The 19,715-nt window shown below is 41.7% G+C and overlaps 1 protein-coding gene across 1 annotated transcript in view; it reads right to left on the bottom strand.

Annotated features, from left to right (window-relative positions):
* Ccdc172 (coiled-coil domain containing 172) overlaps positions 1-19,715 on the bottom strand; it is a 40,009-nt gene that overhangs the window by 2,092 nt on the left and 18,202 nt on the right. Inside the window, exons 6-7 of the mRNA XM_021221306.1 lie at positions 16,977-17,078; positions 16,219-16,321 (exon numbers count right to left, since the gene is read on the bottom strand). Of these exons, the coding sequence (XP_021076965.1) occupies positions 16,219-16,321; positions 16,977-17,078 (205 nt within the window). The remainder of the gene's footprint in view (positions 1-16,218; positions 16,322-16,976; positions 17,079-19,715) is intronic.

Below are 19,715 nucleotides of genomic sequence, written 5' to 3'. Positions count from 1 at the left end.
CGAGGGCCGAGCTCTGTCTAAGGACTTTTGAGGGGCTAATGTGACGAGGGCCGAACTCTGTCTAAGGACTTTTGAGTAGTCCTGAGGAACTAACACAGGGTGAGTCAGCTGGCTTCCCGGATCCTAATACCAAACTTAAATAAAGGAATGACTTGTGACATTTGTTTTTGCTCTAAAATTAAAGACAACATATAATACATATGTAATTACACTATAAGAGACTGAAATGAAACATTAGTTTTATTTTTACCAATTGTATCTTTAAATGTCTGAGTAACTTACTGAATATAAAGATTACTTTTGTCTGAATTCAGTGTGGAGATTAGGGAAGAAGCTCTCTTCCATCTTGAGAACAATGACTGATGGCAAGGGGTGAAACATGAGGCCCGGCCCTACCTGGTTTGTGTCACTCTGAGGGCAGAAGCCACAAGCAAGAGCGCTCTCACCAAGCTAAGCAACTCACCTGCAACAAGATGAACAGATGTAGTCACCTCACCCTTGGCCGAGCCCCAGCCCTCAAGGGAAAGGTGCTGAGACCAGCTTCTCTCCCTGTGAGCCAACGGCAGCCACTGGAGGTCCTCTTTGAGGGCAGCCTCAACCACACTCAGACCCATTGGGCTTCCACAGATGCACAGTAAACAACAACCTTGCAGCAAACATCACCAAGTACACCAGCAAGAAAATCCAGTACAGCCAGCAGATGCGAGAAGCAGGCAATATCTAAATCTTAAAGAACTACAAATCTACAGCAAAACACGAAAAATGGGCACAAAATAAGCATAAGAAAACCCCCAACTCTTTTTTAAAATTTTTATTAGATATTTTCTTCATTTACATTTCAAATGCAATCCGGAAAGTTCCCTATACCCTCCCCCTGCCCCTGCTCCCCTACCCACCAACTCCCACTTCTTGGCCCTGGTATTCCCTTTTACTGGGGCATATAAAGTTTGCAAGACCAAGGGGCCTCTCTTTCCAGTGATGGCCGACATATGCAGCTCTGAGGGTACTGGTTAGTTCATATTCTTGTTCCACCCATAGTGTTGCAGACCCCTTCAGCTCCTTGGGTACTTTCTCTAGCTCCTCCACTGGGGACCCTGTGCTCCATCCAATAGATGACTATGAGCATCCACTTCTGTCTTTTCCAGGCACTGGCATAGCCTCACAAGAGACAGCTATATTAGGGTCCTTTCAGCAAAATCTTGCTGGTGTATGCAATAGTGTCTATGTTTGGTGGCTGATTATGGGATGGACCCCTGGGTGGGATAGTTTCTGGATGGTCCATCCTTTCGTCTCAGCTCCAAAATTTGTTTCTGTAACTCCTTCCATGGGTATTTTGTTACCTATTCTGAGGAGGAATGAAGTATCCAAGCTTTGGTCTTCCTTCTTCTTGACAGAAAACCTCCAACTCTTAACAGGTTATTTGTAACAGCTATCCAGTGTCCAATAAGGATATGTGATAGTGTCAACTGTGTCAGTAGCTAGGGACATACCAAGGGACAGCCAGGGGGAAGGGCAAAGGCCATGGTATTTCAGAGGCAGGAGCAGGTGGAGTTAGTTCTGCATGAGCAAGGCTAGCTAGAGCTCCATAGTGAGACCCAACTCAATAAGGAAAAGGAGCAGGAGAAGGTGGTGAGAGGGGAGGACAGAAGGGGAGGGGACAGGAGGGGAAGGAGGTAAGAAGTTGGAACTGCACTGCCTGGTACAGGATAGTTCATCCCTCCGTTTTACCTTTAACCTACATCTTCATACTTAAGGTTTTATGGGGTTTTGGTAGGAACCATGTACAACCTGTATTACTCTTTAATATGAAAATCTCTCTTTTTTTACTGGCATGCTACAGACATTTATACATATTGTAGTTCTTTATATGGTGGGATTCAAAATATAGTTTTTTTCTAGTTGTTTTCTGTTTATCCTATAGGTTTCCCTTCCTTTCCCCTTCCCCCACTTTCCATCTATAATCGGGGTGCTTATTATCTCCTCTACAGACCTTTTTATTACAGCTACATTTTTTTTTTTTTTTTTTGAGACAGGGCTTCTCAGTATGACCAGCCCTGGCTGTCCTGAACTTGCTCTGTAGACCAGGCTGGCCTTCAACTCAGACATGCCTCTGCCTCCTGAGTGCTGGGATTAAAGGCTTGTACTACCACCTCCTGGCGTTATTATACTTACTTTAAAACTTTTATATAGCTCACACTGGCGTTTACAGCACACACTTGGAACTGTTTTATCGAGTAATATGACACTACTGTGCTTAAAGAGAAGAATGTTGCAGCAATATATTTTTTCATTTCCCCCTAGGTTTTTTATTCTATTGCCATCACCAGACATTTCCCATATATTATATATCTAATATATATAGGGCTAATTTACCTCTGTTACTTATTTTCTAAAGTGACTTACACTCACCAGGAGCTCTTATATTTACCTATGCCCAGTTGTTTCTGGAGCTCATTCTACCTTTCTATTTGGAATCCCATCCTTCCTCTTGAAAACCTTACTGTAGCCCCTGTCTTTAGAGTGGTTTGACTGGTGAGGATTCAGTCAACTCATGCCCGCCTGCACTATGCTAGCTGGACAGCTCTCACGGTCACGCAGTGTGACATGTCTTCTGGTTACATCATTTCAGGTAAGAGGTCTCATTCTTTTTTTCCCTTTTAGCCAATGTGTCCTTGTCTCTTTCTCCTCTTCTTTTCTGCATGATTTTCTCTTTATGTCAGCTTTTCAGAGACTTAAATATGTGTATAGAAGTTCAACTTCTTAAGATGCTTCTGGTGGCATCTGAGCTCTTTGTATTGTGTTTCAATGTATTTCATTATTTTTATAAAATGTTTTGCTATGAGCTCTCGCAATGCAATACTACAGATGAATCACAAATGTACTATGCTCAATTTTAAAAGCAGAGCCAAGAGGCCACGTGGCACATCACTGTGTTTCCATAATGTTAGAAAGCTAAAGAGGGGCCAGTGGTAAAGCAGGCAGGAAGTAAAGCAGGCAGAATGGTAAGTGAGCAGGAGAGAAGGCTCGAGGCTGATCAGAGGAGGGGTCTGCGTCTCTGAGATCTAGTCAGAGTTTCAACCCACAGGCCTCAGTAACAAAAGGGCCACTCCTGCTGAATGCAAACGAGACCCCCTTAACCTGCTCCGTAGGAAATAGAAAATGTTACTGTGTAGCATCACAGTTAACTAGGGCAATAAACACGCTAATTCAATTGACAAGCCTGCTTCAGTGGGACACTCAGGAGCAATCAGAAAGGTGACAAAGAGGCACAGAGGACTGAAAACCCAGGTTAAATGTCCCCCAGGAAGGGAAGGTACCCTCCTTCACCCACGTGGGAAACACTACTCATAGGTCTGGGCCTATATCTGGGCAAACTGACTCCAGAGAGTTGAAAGAGGCTCAAAAAGGCAATGGCTTGCTTATTCCTTTGAGTGGAAAACTTATTTTTTAAGTTAATAATCTTTTGTCTCTCCAGGGCTCTTAATTCAAACTTCTTCCTTCTTGTCTTGAAAGTTTGAAGTTACTTCCATGTAAGTTCTCATAGTTAAATGGTTTTTTTTGTTTGTTTGTTTTTGTTTTGGCTTTGTCTTGTTTTTAGAAAACTTTAAAAGAACCACATTAAGTACCAGGCCTTTAGAAGTCCGATAAATAATTCGCAGATGGCATAATTCAGAGTAGAGTATAAAGCTAAGGACAAGGGGTAGCTCCCTCATAAAGTTATTATATTGTTATTTAACCCTAAAGCTATTATATTGTTATTTAACCCTGCTGATGATACAATATGCAACACAATAACCTGCAAAACAAAAGCAGAACCACAGGGACGGTGCCACACTGACATCAGTTTAGGCTGGCTTACTCCAGGAGTGAGTCTGTTGAAGTTGACAGTAACTAATGCTTCCACAGAGAATGAGCTGCTCAGAGTGCAGAGCCTCTGTTGGATTCAGGTCCCATCTAGAGCCTCCTCTGAGGTTCTGTGAGTCAGTAGGTCTGCTTCCTAAATTAAGGCTTTATTCTGTCTAATACATGCACTAACCTGCTACACTCAGAGACCTTAGTTAGCCCGGCCCCACTTAGCTTAGACCATCTTACATCTCAATGTAAGACATCCCTTTCCTTCCTTGAGCTATTGGATCTCTTGTGTGTCTTTCCCTAGTGTGAGTGTCCAGGGTTATTAAACTGTGTGTTATGTGAAATCCTCAGTACAACTCTCTATTGGGGCTAGAAACAATCTTAACTATTTGAGATAAATATGATTATCTTTTAAGGTGCTAAAACCACTTTGAAATATAAAAAATTATCTGACAAAAACTTTGAAACACTAAATTGACACGATACATTTTTATATAATAGGCATGCATATCCGGCCCCATGGAAGAGGCTTATTTGCTGGCTGAGGTCAGGGAAAGGGATACGTGTTTATCAGCTTTAGTTCTTAATGTTTCCTCTTTTTTAAACTTCCAGATCTTATGCCTTTAGTTATTTTCTCTACAGTAATTTTAATAGTATGTATTAAAGTATTTTTAATCTATAGAAAATAACTGAAGGCATAAAAGCGGGATGAAAAAATAAAAAACTTCAATTTTCAGATGATACAAATATATATATATATATATATATATATATATATATATATATATGTATGCAGAGTTAGGGAAAATTTGTACAAAGAAAATAATTTAGGAAGTTTGCAAAATATAAAATTAGTATACCCAAATAAATAGACTTTATTATCATTGATAATGGTGAAGATGACTTTTTCTCAGATAGGAAGTCATAAAAATGTTAATAATTCCAAGTTAAATCCTCTGAATGTGTCACAATAAAAACACAAACAAGTTTTATCCCCTTTGGTATGCGGCAAGTTGATCTGTAGTATGGATGTAATTTTATGGGGTTCTGCCTCATTCTAGCCTGTATACCTCCTGAATAAAGGACACAGAAAGCTGGCATTTTCATTTACAAGCTATAAGCCTACACTGGGCATGCTCTGAGCTAGTCTAACCTATATTCGGCCATAGGCCCCGTGTTACTTACAGGCTGAGATTTGCTGTGTTTGCTCTGCTCCATGTGTGTCCTCGGGGCGATTTTCTCCTGGCCACGTGCTCATGGTCCATCCCGCCCCGTGGTGACCTCCTTTCTCCCCTTTTCCCTACTCCTCCTGCTCCCTACATGAGAACGCCCACCTGATCTCAAGTTCTGCCTTCCTCTTGTCTCCTGCCTAGCCACAGCTCTAGCTTTTTATTATCCAGTCTGAGATTCTGGGGAGCATTGTTTACAGCACACTGGTGAACACACGCCCATGGTCAGACTGCATCCTGACCTTGGAGCACAGGACTCAGCATCTGGACACACAGTGCACAAGACCAACTCCAACACTGAGGTCACGTAGAAAAAATCCAACAAGCTCTAGAATGCTGAAAAACAAACGCTAACTATTAAATCCCAGTGTTAACCTTTCATAATTAAGCAGCACGGCAAAATGGAGAGTTAGTAAGATGGAGACAGCATCTCGGTTCCCAGGAGAAGACGGCTTTTCAGTAAAGCATATTTGGGACAACTTGACAACTTGTAAATGGATCTCAAAGGCAAAACTGGATCTGTACTTCACAGCATATCTACTCAAAATGGATCAAACATTTATATGTTAAGAAGATAAAACCGTATGCGACAGGGCAAAGGCACAGGTCAACTGCTTTATGTAACAGGAGGATAGGGCTTGAACTATGGTTTAAATACAAATGAGATTTAATTAAAAAACATTTTAATTAAGCTGGGTTAAAAAATTTTATACAGCAGAAACTGTATGTATAAAGACTAAAAGGAGCCTATAGTGTACAGGAAAAATCTACTATATATATATATCACAGGTAAAGACCAAGTGTTTGTTTGTCCCTTGATTTCTGTAAAGGAAACACAGGAGGATCAGTCAGAGGCTAAGGACAGCGGTACTACATAACAGTGAGCAGAGGTGCTCGGAAATATGGAAATCAAGGAGACCCCTCTGTCTGTCTCTTTACACATTGCTTTAACTTTTGAATCATGCTGATGTTTTCAACATCCACCAGGTAAAGTACAACCACTCAGGTCAGGGGAGGAGCCATTACTGCTTGACACAGAATAACACGTGAGTTACAAGAGCTGGGTGGCAAACATGGGGATGTAGTGCAGTGGTAGAGCATGTGCCGAGTACAAGCCGGACCCCGGCTTTACCTTAAGTTCTCCCGGGAAGAAAAACAAGACCTAAAACTCATTAATAAAGCAAAGAAACTACAAGAAATGAGTAGAGATTCAGTTGAGACATATTCTGAAGAAAAAAATCGGAAGGGAAGACCTCAATGATCAAATTAAAACTTCAATGGAGGCTGGGCATGGTGGGGGTGCCTTTAACTCCAGCACTTCAGGGCAGAGGCAGTGCTGAGCAGTCTCCTTCCCTGGGCAGAGGCTCCTGGCTATACAGGGAAGTTAGCTGAGCATGAGCAAGCCAGCAAGCAGTGTTCCCCATGGTTTCTGTTTCATGTTCCTGCTATGACCCCCCCTCCCCCCCCCGCAATGAGAGTCCGTGACCTGGAAGTATAAACCAAGTAAATCCTTTCCCCCTAAGCTTCCTTTTGTCAGTGTTCATCACAGCAGCACAAATGAGAACAGAACAGTGTGCTTCTCTGTTGGTTTCCACAGGACTTTTTACAGACTGGACATCCTCTGGCATAGTCTGCACAATGCTAGGATTACAGGTGTACACCACCATGGCCAGCTTCCTATGTGGGAGCCTGGAGTTCCCCACCTCCCAAACCCCCTCATCTCATGCCACGAGGTGGGCAAGCAACTGCTGAGCCACCTCCTTACCCCTCGGCCATCTTTTCTACTTTCTATGAGTTTTCTATGGCCTGGCTTCTTCATGTATCTCTCTGCACTAATTCATATGGAGACTCTACTGCCATTTTACTTTTAAATGCTAAAAGAGGAATTCCTATTTCATATGCGATTTATTTATGAAAATAAGTGTTTGAAAGAGGCATGGTCAGCTGTCTGCTTCGCTTAGTCTAGGCCCCACCGACAGGCTCCACTCAGGCCTGTGCGGCTATGCTGAGGAGGAGCTGGGTTAGGCTTTCTCTTACTCGAGTTCTCCAGATTGCTTATAAATACTTTTTGTTAATTTACATATTACCTGTAAATAATTATTTTGATAATTTATATATCATTTGTAAATACCATTTTTTTTAATTTCAGAGATAAATGGGTACATTTATATCAGACTATAACTCTGAAATCAATTGAGTCTAACGGCAAACTTTCCCTATATTTATGTAGAGCTTTAATAATGATAGCACATACTGAGACTTCAGGAAATGGGCAGTTCTCCCAGCTTGAAGCTATTCACCAATGCTGTGCAGACACTTCTGTTAGAGAGTAAATGACAGTGCTCTACCAGAAAAAGATGCAGAGTTAACAGAAATACTCAACAAAGTACACAGCTACAAATGATCATGAAATTAGATGAAAATTTTCATTATAAATGTTTTTAAAAGAGAAAGACTATATGGATTATGTTCAGATAAAATTATTTGACTAGAATTTTATAGAAACCTCTGAGCAAAGATGTTTTTACACTTGCCAACTTTGAGTTGATTCTTTAATAATAAAGAAGGAACAAATGAATATATACTATTTTTTAAATGAAGGCTAGTGTCTTAGGGTTATTGTTGCTGTAATAAATACCATGACCAAGAGCAACTTGGTGAGGAAAAAAATGAATATAAAGTTCATTATCAAAAAGCAGGGAGGGCAGAAACTCAAGCAGGGCAGGAACCCAGAGGCAGGAGCTGATGCAGAGGCCATGAAGCGTCTGATAGGTCTTCTTGCTTATAGATTTGCTCTCCATGACTATGTGACAGCAGGGGCCAGTGTTGATGTCCATGGCTCACATTACTACCAGAGCCCATGAGAACGTTTCTGGTCTGAGTAGCCACCTAGGACCATGTAGATGCCCAGGGGTGGTGCAGAACTGACCGTGCCCCTCACTGGCTGCAGCATATGGAGAGCTGCCCCCATCTCTTACTAGTGGCAGCCCTACAGAGACTGACCCTGCACCTCACCTGGGCAGCATAGTAGGGTACAGGGGAGCCAGCCCCAAGGGTGAAAGCACAGAAGAGCTGGTCCCTTAAGTCATGAAAGTAGGGGAGCTGTCCCTGGCCCACACTGACTGGAGAGCAGGCCCTGCAGCTCACCTGGCAAAGGTGGCAAAGGTATGGTTAAGGGATACACCCTTCCTTCCTGTCAGTATTACATAGTCTTATGAGTCCTGGGCATTAGCCCACCTTATTGGGCAAATCTCCTGCAAATCGACAAGATGAACTTTCATAAATTAGTGTTGTTTAGGTGAATTAATAATTTTATAGAATTCCTGATTTGATGCAAATAATTTTAGGAATAAAGTATAAGGAGATGATTTAGTTGTTTTGCCAGAAAGATGTAATAAAGTTAGAATCAAGACTAGAGTGTGCCCACTCCTCATTATAGTAAGGAAAGGCTGCATAATAAGGAAAACAATGAACTTTCATACACTGTGCTAAAAAAAGAAATAGGCTTGAGAGAGATGTGCGATCAAGGAGAAACATTCATTCTAGGGCAGGTCCAAGGATGAGGCCACAGATGTGCATGGTAAAGCGAGGCTATGTGAAACTGTTGCTTTGAACTTATGATGAGCTCACATAATGAAATGTGTTTTGAACTTACTATTAGCATCCTTCTGTAACTCCCTTTTTGTGTAAATTTCATCTATGAATAATTTTATAAAGAACTTTTGTCTAAGAAGGCATAAAAAGGCTGAGAAAAGAAATAAAGTGTGGCTGTTGGGGCTCTGCTCCATCCACCCAACATATATATGTATATACATCTATCTATATGTACAAACATAAATACATATGTAGGTATATGTGTGTGTCTCTAAGTATGCATGCACACTTGTGACATTGATGAAACAGGTGGCTTGGCCTGACCAGTGTATGTGTGTTTGTGTGTGTGTGTCTATATGTGTGTCTATGTATCTCTGTGTGTGTCTGTGTGTATGCACATGCCTGCCTGCCTTTCTTCCTTTCTTTTATTTTCTCTCTGGCTCTCGAAAAGTTCACAAACTCCAAGCCTCTTGCCTGGCCACTGAGGGGCTCTTGAGCCAAAGAGAAAAAGAGTCCAAGTAACTAAGATTTTTCCTTAATCCCCTGCTGCTATCAGCAGGAATTAAGTTGCTAGAAGACACCAGCTTCTGGCCCCAGAGAAAGAGAGTTAAATTTCTGGAAGCCACTGCTTTTGGCTGTAGAACAGCAAGAAAGTGTTAAACTGCCAAAAGTCAGTAGCTCTGGCCCCAACTGCTGACACCATACCCTTCACTGCCTTCATCAGGAAACCAGACGACAGTCTAGCCCTCAGCAGTTGAGCCAGGCCCCAAGAGTTTGAGAGCAGAAGAGCTGGCCCAACCCCTCACAGGCTGCAGTACTTGGGAGAGTGGGGCCCACATCTCCATTGGGCAACACCGTGGAGCTGGCTCTGGACTCATGGGTGTAGGTAGCAGGGCTTGAGAGCATTCGAGCAGGAGAGCTGATCATATCTCTAGCTTGTGGTGACATTGAGTGGTCTATCTGGTGCAGTGCTGGAGAGCTTGCCCTGGTGATGCAGATCAAGGAGAGTTGGTGGGCTGACCAGCACAGCTACCACCACCCAAGCTCAGATCCATGGATTTGAGTTGGCCAACCCCCCAAATCTACATCATCTATGGACTGTTGGGGTGCTTGAATGGGCTAGTCCTACTGATCCAAAGCTGCAGGATCTCCATGACACAGAGCAACAACAGGATAACTGGAAGGAGTCCCAGCGAGGATTCAACATTGATGGTGTCACAGAAGCCAGAGATCTCCAACAAGGCCAATGACTCATTACAATGAACATTCATAAGTGGAGATGTGTGGACAGAGGGATACCCTATTGTTGGTGCCTCCCACCCCCACTAACCACTCCCCCTCCAGTAGGAATACCAGAGTGCTACCCAGTTCGCCCGGACCACCCACCGCCGCCTGGACCGCCCACCGTCGTGAGACCTGCCCGCCATAGCGACACCTGCCCGCCATTGCAAGAACTGCCCATCATCGCGAGATCCGCTGTGGCAACTTCAAAGGACTCAGGGGCATGCTGGGAACCCTTCCTTGTATTTAAGCCAGTTCAAACAATAAAAATCTGGGCCTTGATCAGACATTTTGCCAGGGCCCCATGTTTCCTTTTGCAGCCCTGTTCCTTTTCAGGAGTTCCCGTTCTCCAGTTCGGATCCACAGTGTTTCTGCAGGCAGAACCACACACCCTATGACACACTGTGACACACTATAGCTTCCGTGACAGAGGGATGCCCTGTAGGACACACTGTGACACACTGCAGCTTCCATGACAGAGGGATACCCTGTAGGACACACTGTGACACACTGTAGCTTCCATGACGAGGTGTTTTCTATGTACTGTTTTGCTTTTGTTGTTTGCTTGTGTACTCTTTATTTTAGGGGTTTTGTAAAGGTGAAGGACAGACACAAAAGGATGGGGAAATGAGTGGGATTGAGATGCATGGTGTGAAACTCACAAAGAATCAATTAACAAGTAAAAAACAAACAAACAAACAAGGCCATTTAACACATGAAGCTAATCAATTCAAATTAATGCAGAGAATGCATACAAGACTTTGCCAAACAATGGAACAAAACATCAGGCAGTAAATGCGATCCTGTGATCTGACTGTTCTAAATACATGTGAATACACAGGCATCCATATTCCCATGCACATAGGCAGAAACAATGTATAAAACCCTAATGGGATGCTCACACAACTTTAAAAAGTTGTCATGTTTTAAGCTTGTAGTGCATTTTTCTTCAATCAAAACATCCTAATCTTACAATTTAAATATGTATACACATTTGCATAAAATGTGTATGTAAAATGCACACTTGTCAGTGCATCTGTTAGAGAGGTTCAGAGTATTTCCATCGCATAATGTGTGTGTGTGATAAACCTAGGGCCATCACTGTGACCTCCCTGACCAGCTGAACTGTGACTTTTATGGCAGAGGCTAGCAAATGCCTCTGCTTACTGCCTAGAAATGTGCTCAGAAGCTCTCATTAGCAGATGCAGATTAATTTTGTACATTTCCACTGCAAAAACTCTTCATAAACACACATTATCTTTTAAGTGTTCAGAGGGGGCACAAATCTCATATTGACTTTGTAGATTTCTTTCTAACACAAGCTTCTGTTGCACCGATCACACAAATACTAGTTATACAACATGCAAATCACCCAGGAAAGAAGTTTTACTGGTAAAAGAAAATGGCCTGCAACCTTAAAATGGTCCATTTTGTTTCTGTACTATTTAGAGTGAAGAAGAAGAAACAAAACACTACAACAGTGGTGCACACATGTAATCCCAGGTAGTACACATGTGTAAGGAGGCAGGAAAATTGAGTTTTGTAGTCAACTTGGCTATATAATGAGACCCTGTTACAAAAAAAAAATAACAAAAATAAATGACTAAATAAAATATTGCAGGGAGAAGAAGGAAGGGAGGGAGGAGGGAGGGAGGGAGGAAGAAAGAAGGAAGATCAAGAATTAAGAACTGTGTATTTTGCAGTGAAACTTCAATGACTCTTGGGCCCTGTCACTGGGACAAGTGTGTATCAGGCCCATATGCCTGGACTATGCTCCAAAGAAACACAAGGCATTGGGCTGGTGAGATGGCTCAGTGGGTAAGAGCACCGGACTGCTCTTCCGAAGGTCCGGAGTTCAAATCCCAGCAACCACATGGTGGCTCATAACCATCCGTAACAAGATCTGATGCCTTCTTCTGGGGTGTCTGAAGACAGCTACAGTGTACTTACATATAATAAATAAATAAATCTTTAAAAAAAAAAAAAAGAAACGAAACACAAGGCATTCCAGACTAGTGAGACAGACAGACACATGTCTGTAGCACGGGATTTAACAAAGCCCAAGCCCTGAGAGTCAAAGAGCAGTGGAAACCCTCCATAGTCCATCTATTCCTGTTTTCTCTCTATTTACTACCACAGTATTGGACTGTAGGTCACACCGCAGCCCAGAGTAGATAAGACCCTTCTTACCTGGCACACAGTAAAGACAGTGACAGCAAACACACACACACACACACACACACACACACACAGCCATGTAACTGTAAGACAGGATATACTTACTATAAGGGAAACAGGCAGGATACCAGGCCTCTGCTTCCCAAGTGCTGGGATTAAAGGTATGCGCCACCACTGCCCAGCAATCAGTGAGTGGCTTCAGTAAAAAGCAATGATAGATTGCAGACTACCAGGGCACAGGGGAGACAAACAGAAAAGGACTGTGTCTGAGATCAGAGAGAAAGAAAGAGCATGAGTAGAAGCAATGGAAACACAAGAGGAAAAATTAAGAAATATCCCATAAGGAAAGTAGCGAAGTATGAAAGTCAGCTGGGCTGTGAGCTGCTGGGCAAGAGAGTGGGAGACAGGGAGGAACAAAGGCCTGGGCAGAGGTCTGAGACCAACAGATCAACAGATACTGGCTGCTATAGACTATGTATGAAGGCCTGGGGCACAAGCCCGAGAACTACAACTCTACAGTGACTGCTATAGACCGAGGGCTTTAACTTTTGATAAGGGTTGTTTATTTCATTGATCTACTTGTTCAATCAGGGAAATACTATGTCAGGTTCATTTCTGTATTTCTATTCAGTTTTGGTGAATTCATGATTAAGAAAGACAGACTTGGGACAAAGGTTTGGAGATTATGTTTAGATGATGATTGTAATCATGAAACCAAGACAGTCCAGACAAAATGCAAAGCAAACAGGAATCCATGTGGAACCTTAGGGAGGCCTGTGAGGAGACACAGTGTGAGTTACCTCCTGGTGACGGGGCACACTATGTGCTGATCTCTGTTGTAAGGAGCTCATACACACTGAGGTCCTCTTCTTACATCATCGTGTGAGGCAGACTGTTCTCCTGTCAACCGTACACTACAAATATGGAGACTGTGGCATACATAGGTGATTGCTTGCGCACTGCCATAAACCTAGCAAGTAGAAAGGAGCCTCTAGGCTTACTGCTGTTGATCCTCACATGTTTATGCCCTCTGTCCTCTAGATTATATGAATGGCGTTAGTCAATCAGTCACACACATTTTCAAGGAGTTTTTGATGAATTAGCCCCGTTCTGGATTATGATAAACCCACAATATTCTCCAACCACCTCATTCTGCATAGCTTGGTCCTGGAGACATGACTGGGGCAATGAGGGAATGAAGACAGGACAGACAGACAAATAGATACACACACACACACACAGATACACACACACACACACACACACACACACACACACACACACACACACATGCCTATAGAGAGCCTGGGATTGGGTGGGCTGTGCATCCTCTGTTGGGACAGCACCAGATGTAAAAACAGCTCAGAACCCCCAGGCTTCTATTAGGCACAGCGCTGGGTGGGGCCAGCTGGTCTCACAGAGAGGTCTCTAGGGCTGCAGCCTTAGGTTGTGGTTACCAAGGAGGAAGAAGGAAGTTGCAGGTGTTAGTTCTAACACACACTACTGCTGAGCATCACCAAAAGGAAAGCTCTGCCAGTTCCCGTGCCCTCACCCCACCATGCCCATGTCACCAACACACCCTTACACAGGACCTAGCCCACTCTGTGCAGTCACACATGGCTTCCTCGGCTCCTGTCTTCAATTCTGCACAGTTAGCTTGTGTTAACTCATCCCACCCTACTCAAATCAGAATCTTTGAAATAAATAAGCACTGTAATCTTTCTAACTATGGAAATAGTACTACAGAAGGTCCCATTATATCTTTGCTACTGTAAAATACTAAGTTGGTACTCTGCATTAAATGATATCAAATCACCTGAAAAATAGATTAACTCTAAAAATATATAAACCATAATAGTTACATGTTTACACACACACACACACCCACCACCCCTACCTACCTCTTTGCCTACTTTTCATTATCTGGAGTCTAATCTTATCAAATGGAAAATTCCAGAAATAATCTTATTGTGGAACATTATAATAACTGTTCTATTTATTATTAGTTGTTGTATGGGTTGAACACTCATAGGAATGTGTGTTTATCAAACAACAGTATGGAGCTAAAGAAATGGCTCAGCAGTTAAGAGCACTCACTATTCTTCCAGAGGTCCTGACTTCAATTCCCAGCAACCACATGGTGACTCACAACCATCTGTAATGGGATAATGCCCTCTTCTTGTGTATCTGAAGACAGCTACAGTGTACTCATATAAATAAAATTTAAAAACAAAAACAGTAACAAAAACTAGTACATAATAGATTTGGAACTATGGCTCTATGCAGCCACTGGGGTCTTGGAAAGTTCCCTCACATGTGGGGAGAGGGTGACTGTATATATGCAAAGATACTTGTAAAAAAATTTCAGGCCACAGTTGCCATAGACACCTGGAACCAAAGAAAGTAAACCGGGTAAGAAAGGGGACTACTGAAGAAATGGACAGACATACTGGCCTGTTCTAGTAACAGTAAAAGCAGAACTGTAGCAAGGTATAATTTTCCTAAACCCCCAGCACTGACATAGACAGCCTTGTTTGTGTCATCAGGAGTGCTGAGGAGTGCTCTGGGCACATGGTAGCTATTAAATACCTTACAATGCATGGGACAGAACCTAAAACAAAAATATCCTGGCCTAAATTTTTAAATAGTCCCAAGTCATAGAAATACTGCTGTAAACATCATATCTACCCTGAAAAGAGATCAAATCTGAGAATTTAAGAAAAATATAGCTAGTAAAGAATTCAACATGCCTTTAAACACACACATAAGGTGTTAAATCCAAAGTAAAAATATAACCAGCTTAATTTTGGCCTTTTTGATGTGGTTCAATAAATCTAATGTAACTTTTTTGTCTTAGTCTAATGTAATAGCTTCTTGTTATTCCACTAACGCAAGGTTGATCTTTTTTCCAAAATCCTAATGTTCAACACTTTTATTTTCTTTATACTTAGGGTTTTTTTTTTATGAAATACACTAGTAAGATACACATACCAAAAAATGTAAAATGTAAATTGATAAACACTGGTGTCACATTAGAAAGTAGTAAAGTAAGAAATGGATGAGCCTCACACACTGATGTTTCTTTTCCAAACTCCCTGCTACCATTTGTGAAGGAAAAAACATTCTCTCTCAGAGTTGAGTGTTTCGTATTAACTCACGGGAGATGCCTGTGACCCAGTGACAAAGCCAGAGCTCATACTGGAAGCCTGTCCACAGCCAAGAACCATGACACCAGCAGACTTTGCCATTTAACAAGTGTCAGAAACTAAGAGCAGACCGTCATTACAGAAACTCATCCCTCATCACAAGCAATGCCCCAAGAGGCTGATATTTTATGCTTATAAAACTTAATATAAAATTCAATTGCAAATAGTTTCTCACAGTCTCTTACAATGGTGGCCAGGGGCAATACACTGTTAATATGAAGCATTTGTTCGGCTTTGGTGGACATATTTCCTGTGAGATCTATGTGGAAGCAAGCTCCATTGACTTCTCTGTACAATCAGTAATATGGTTGTCTTTTCTATGAATCCTGGGAAGTATGGCACCTTCTCTTAAAAAATTCTGGCAAAGATGACCATGAATAATAAAAAATAATCATCAAAGTAAAAGACTTCGGGTTCTCTCCCCTTGCATTGATGGTGGTGTAACGTGAGACTTCAGTCAGTCAGACTTCAGTCATTATTGCGTTACACAGAAGGAGTAAAGCAGAGATGTACTCCACACAGAAAACATTTCTACTTCTTAGGAACAGAACCAGAGTAAGAGTAAAGTGAACACAAAGTAAGAAAGTAGGCTGTACTTTATTCTAGGCAGCAGACGCGGTGACTCTGAAGACAGCAGCAAGGGGGCCGCATTAACTCCTGAGACAGAGAGCAGGGCTCCTCACTGTCAGCTCTGAGCTGATGGAGCTGCGGTGCAGCATGCTCTGGCCAGGGGAGTCTGCCTATCAACAAGTTTCAGGGTACACACAGATGGAAGTGATGACTTTATCTGGGGCTTTAAAAGTTCACTCTCAGCTTTACACTGAGTTCTATTAACTCAAAACACCAAACTTTATGAATAAGTACTAAAAGCTGCTTACCGCACACACTCGGGATCGTGTTGAGGCTTATCTCTTATTTTGCTTTTTTCTGCCTCTAGCTGTTTGGTGATACAAATGGCTTCAGTCTCTTCATCTTTAAGAACTAAACAATTAAGAAAATGTCTACAATCATTGAAGAACTGAACACAGACATTATCTTTAGTGACTCATGAAAAACTCTTTTAACTTTTGTGCTGTATACCAAATACATGTAATAGCAATTTTTATTTTCTAATTTAACCTAGCAATTAAAGGCACAAAAGATCTTGGAATTTGGACATAACGAGAACCACCTCTAGCCAGGCCTCTGACGCAGGCCTGTAACCCCAGTTATGTAAGAAGCTAAGGCAGGAGGGTTGCAAGCTCAACGACTGCATGGGCAACTTAAGACTTTTCTTCAAATACTAAATAGTAAAGCTCTGAGGATAAAGCAGGGTGGTGAGCGTCTGCGCAGTTCAGGGAGCTTAGGAGCTCGGGCAGTTCGGGCAGCTCGGGCAGCTCGGGCAGCTTGTGCAGCCTAAACTCAATCCCCATTACACAGCTTGTGCAGCCTAAACCCAGTCTCCACAACTGGAAAAACAAGCAAAATAGACACACCTGGCTCAAACACTGACCGACTCAGTTGCATGTTTGATCCAGTTCTTCTGCACAACAGCAGAAGCATGGTCCATGGTGACAGCATATTTTTAGATACTGAAGCAGCAGCACACACAATACTGCATTTGTCATCAAGATAAATTGACTCATGAAGCCAGTACCTTTAAGCTTTTTCTGGAGAGTAAATAATTCTTGTAACAGTTCATTTTTCAGTTTTTGAAGTTCCTGTAATTGTCCACAGTTACATTCCATTGACTTCATTTCTAGAAATAGATACAGTTAACATCACAGTTACCCAGGGATAAATGTAATCGTAAAGGTAAACAATCTGCACACTGAAAACCATCCCTGATAACACTGAAGACAGAACTAAATACAAATAGCCAGTTCTTGAATCCAAATCGATACCACTGAACTACCCAGACTCCCAGAGCAGTGCACACATGCAGTGTCACCCCCATAAAAACCCGCTAACGATAGTCCTTATTCACAGAAATAGAAAATACAAATCTGAAAGTATAGAGAGACAAACAGAACAATCTAGGCTTTGGTGTCTTTGAATAGATTATCATGACTAATCTTTCAATGTCCAATAAAAAATCCAAACAACATCTGGTCAATTTTAAGTCCCAACAAGCCTCCCCCGATCCCTTCAGGAGCCTTCTTTAGTAAACTAACCAGCATGCAGCAGTCACCAGTATGACAGGCTAGCAAAATGCAGAAATATGCCGTTAACACCAAACAAAAGAAAACGTCACACTTGCCAGGATGCTAAGAAAGCCACACTTCTTGACTGACACTCAGGATGACATCCAAAGAATGTCCAGACAGGGCTACAAGCTTTTGCCATGCTGATTGAGTTTCTCCTAAGGTCTCTACTTGCTGCCTGCTCCCCAGTGAACACCAATCAACTTTAAGCCTGTTTCCTGGTTTTTAGTTTTCCTCTTCTGCCATAGATTTCAGGTCTCTAATCATGCATTCCACAGGTCTCTGAGTTTTTAAACTCAGTTTTATTTTCACTGTTGTTGTACTCTCTGACTTTTACACCTTCTAGGGAACTGTCCTCATCAGGTACCGTGAGCCCCAGGTGTTCCTTTCATTTTCATAAAGCATCTCTTACTGAGATAGAACTACTGTATAATTAGCCCTTAAAAGCACACACTTCAGCAGGCTGTACCACATTATCAGACCCTTGTCTGCTCCCACTATTTGGGAGCACTACATAGCCCCACTGGTGTTAGCACTGCTTAGTGTCCCCAGATCTTCCGCTTCCTGGGCATCCACTGTTGCACTTGCTGTTTGGGTTTTTCTGCTTATTCGGGACACTGAACCAAAGAAGAATCACAGTATGCATAATTTTGTGTCTGGGATATTTTATACAATGCAATGATTTTAAGATCTATGCTGTACATGTATTTGTGTTTTATTCTTTTTCTTTAAAAAAAAAATGAGTCCCTCCAAATTCTATTATACAGATATACCTTGTTTTGGCATCCAGAAGCTCTGGGGTTGCTTATACTCTGGGGCTACTTTGGTACCTCTGTAAACATATTTGTACAAGTTCTTATGTGGTTCCTGTTTAATTCTCTTAAATACCTACATGTAAAATTGTGAATTCGTGTGTTTTTTAGGATGAATGTTCTAAGGAATCACCTGTTTCTTGGTGCAGTTGTGCCCACGACCTTCCACTGCACTTCACTGTCTTTGCATCCTTTCCACACTACCACAGGTCTGTTACACACTTGGGCTGTGCCATTGCACTTCAGTGTCTTTGCATCCTTGCCACACTACCACAGGTCTGTTACGCACTTGGGCTGTGCCACTGCACTTCTAATTTGCTCTTTCTTGATGGCTCATGGTGTTGAGCTTCATTTGCCCTTTCCTGGATCTTTTGGGGTGAATCTGCTTAAATATTTGTCCACTTAAAATCTGGCTATTTTTCAGTATTTGTAGGGGTTGTCATATTCTGGTTCCCACACTTATCAGATGTTTACAAATGATTTCTCCCATTTTGCAGGCCTTTTCCCTCTGCAGACAGCATCCTTGAAGAAGTCTAAATTATCTATATGTTGTGCATATATCATAACATTGCCTTTCTTTATTCAAGGTCATGGAATTATATCTGTATTGTTTTAGGTGTTCTATGTCTCAGGCTCCCATGTTTAGGCCTTTGGTTCATCATGAGTGACTTTTTGAGCAGGATCAGCAGATGCTCAATTCAAAATTTTGCATGTGACTGCCCAGTGACTGCCTCATTTTTATTTTATATTTTAATTTATAGACTTAGTGAGCTACAACTGATAAAAGTAATTGCTTTCATTTTCTTCCTAGGCATCTACTGATAACTCTGATGCTTTTTGCTTTCCTGGTTTGGTGTTTTGTTTGATTGACTGATTTCTAAACAGGGTCTCACTATATAGCACTGGCTAGTCTGAAAGTTCCTGTGCAGAGCAGGCTGATCTCAAACTCAAACTCACAAAGTTCTTTCTGCCTGCAGAGCTCAGCCTACTGAATACTGGAATTAATTGTGTACCACCAAGCCAGGCTAATAATTAGGTTTTTATGGTTATAATTATTAAACCAAACTCAGACAAGCAAATTCATTCTCATCTTTTAACAGTGTTTACTATATATTCACTGCAAATCATGAATAGACTAACAATGAATTGACTATTAATCAGTGTCAAATTATACTATGTATCTTATTTCCTATCCAGAAAAAAAACTGATTTATGACTTGAGAGGAGTGAACACAGGAAATACTCTAAGCAAAAGTTATGACAAACATGGAATGGTTGAGCCATCAATTTGTGAATTACCAAAAGTTTATAGCAGATAAACTTAAATTATATATATATATATATATATATATATATATATATATATACACACACACACAC

The sequence above is a fragment of the Mus pahari genome, chromosome 1 (assembly GCF_900095145.1).
Source record: "Mus pahari chromosome 1, PAHARI_EIJ_v1.1, whole genome shotgun sequence".
NCBI lineage: Eukaryota > Metazoa > Chordata > Mammalia > Rodentia > Muridae > Mus > Mus pahari.
Note: the sequence above shows the minus strand (reverse complement) of the source record. Positions and strands in the feature narration are given on the sequence as shown.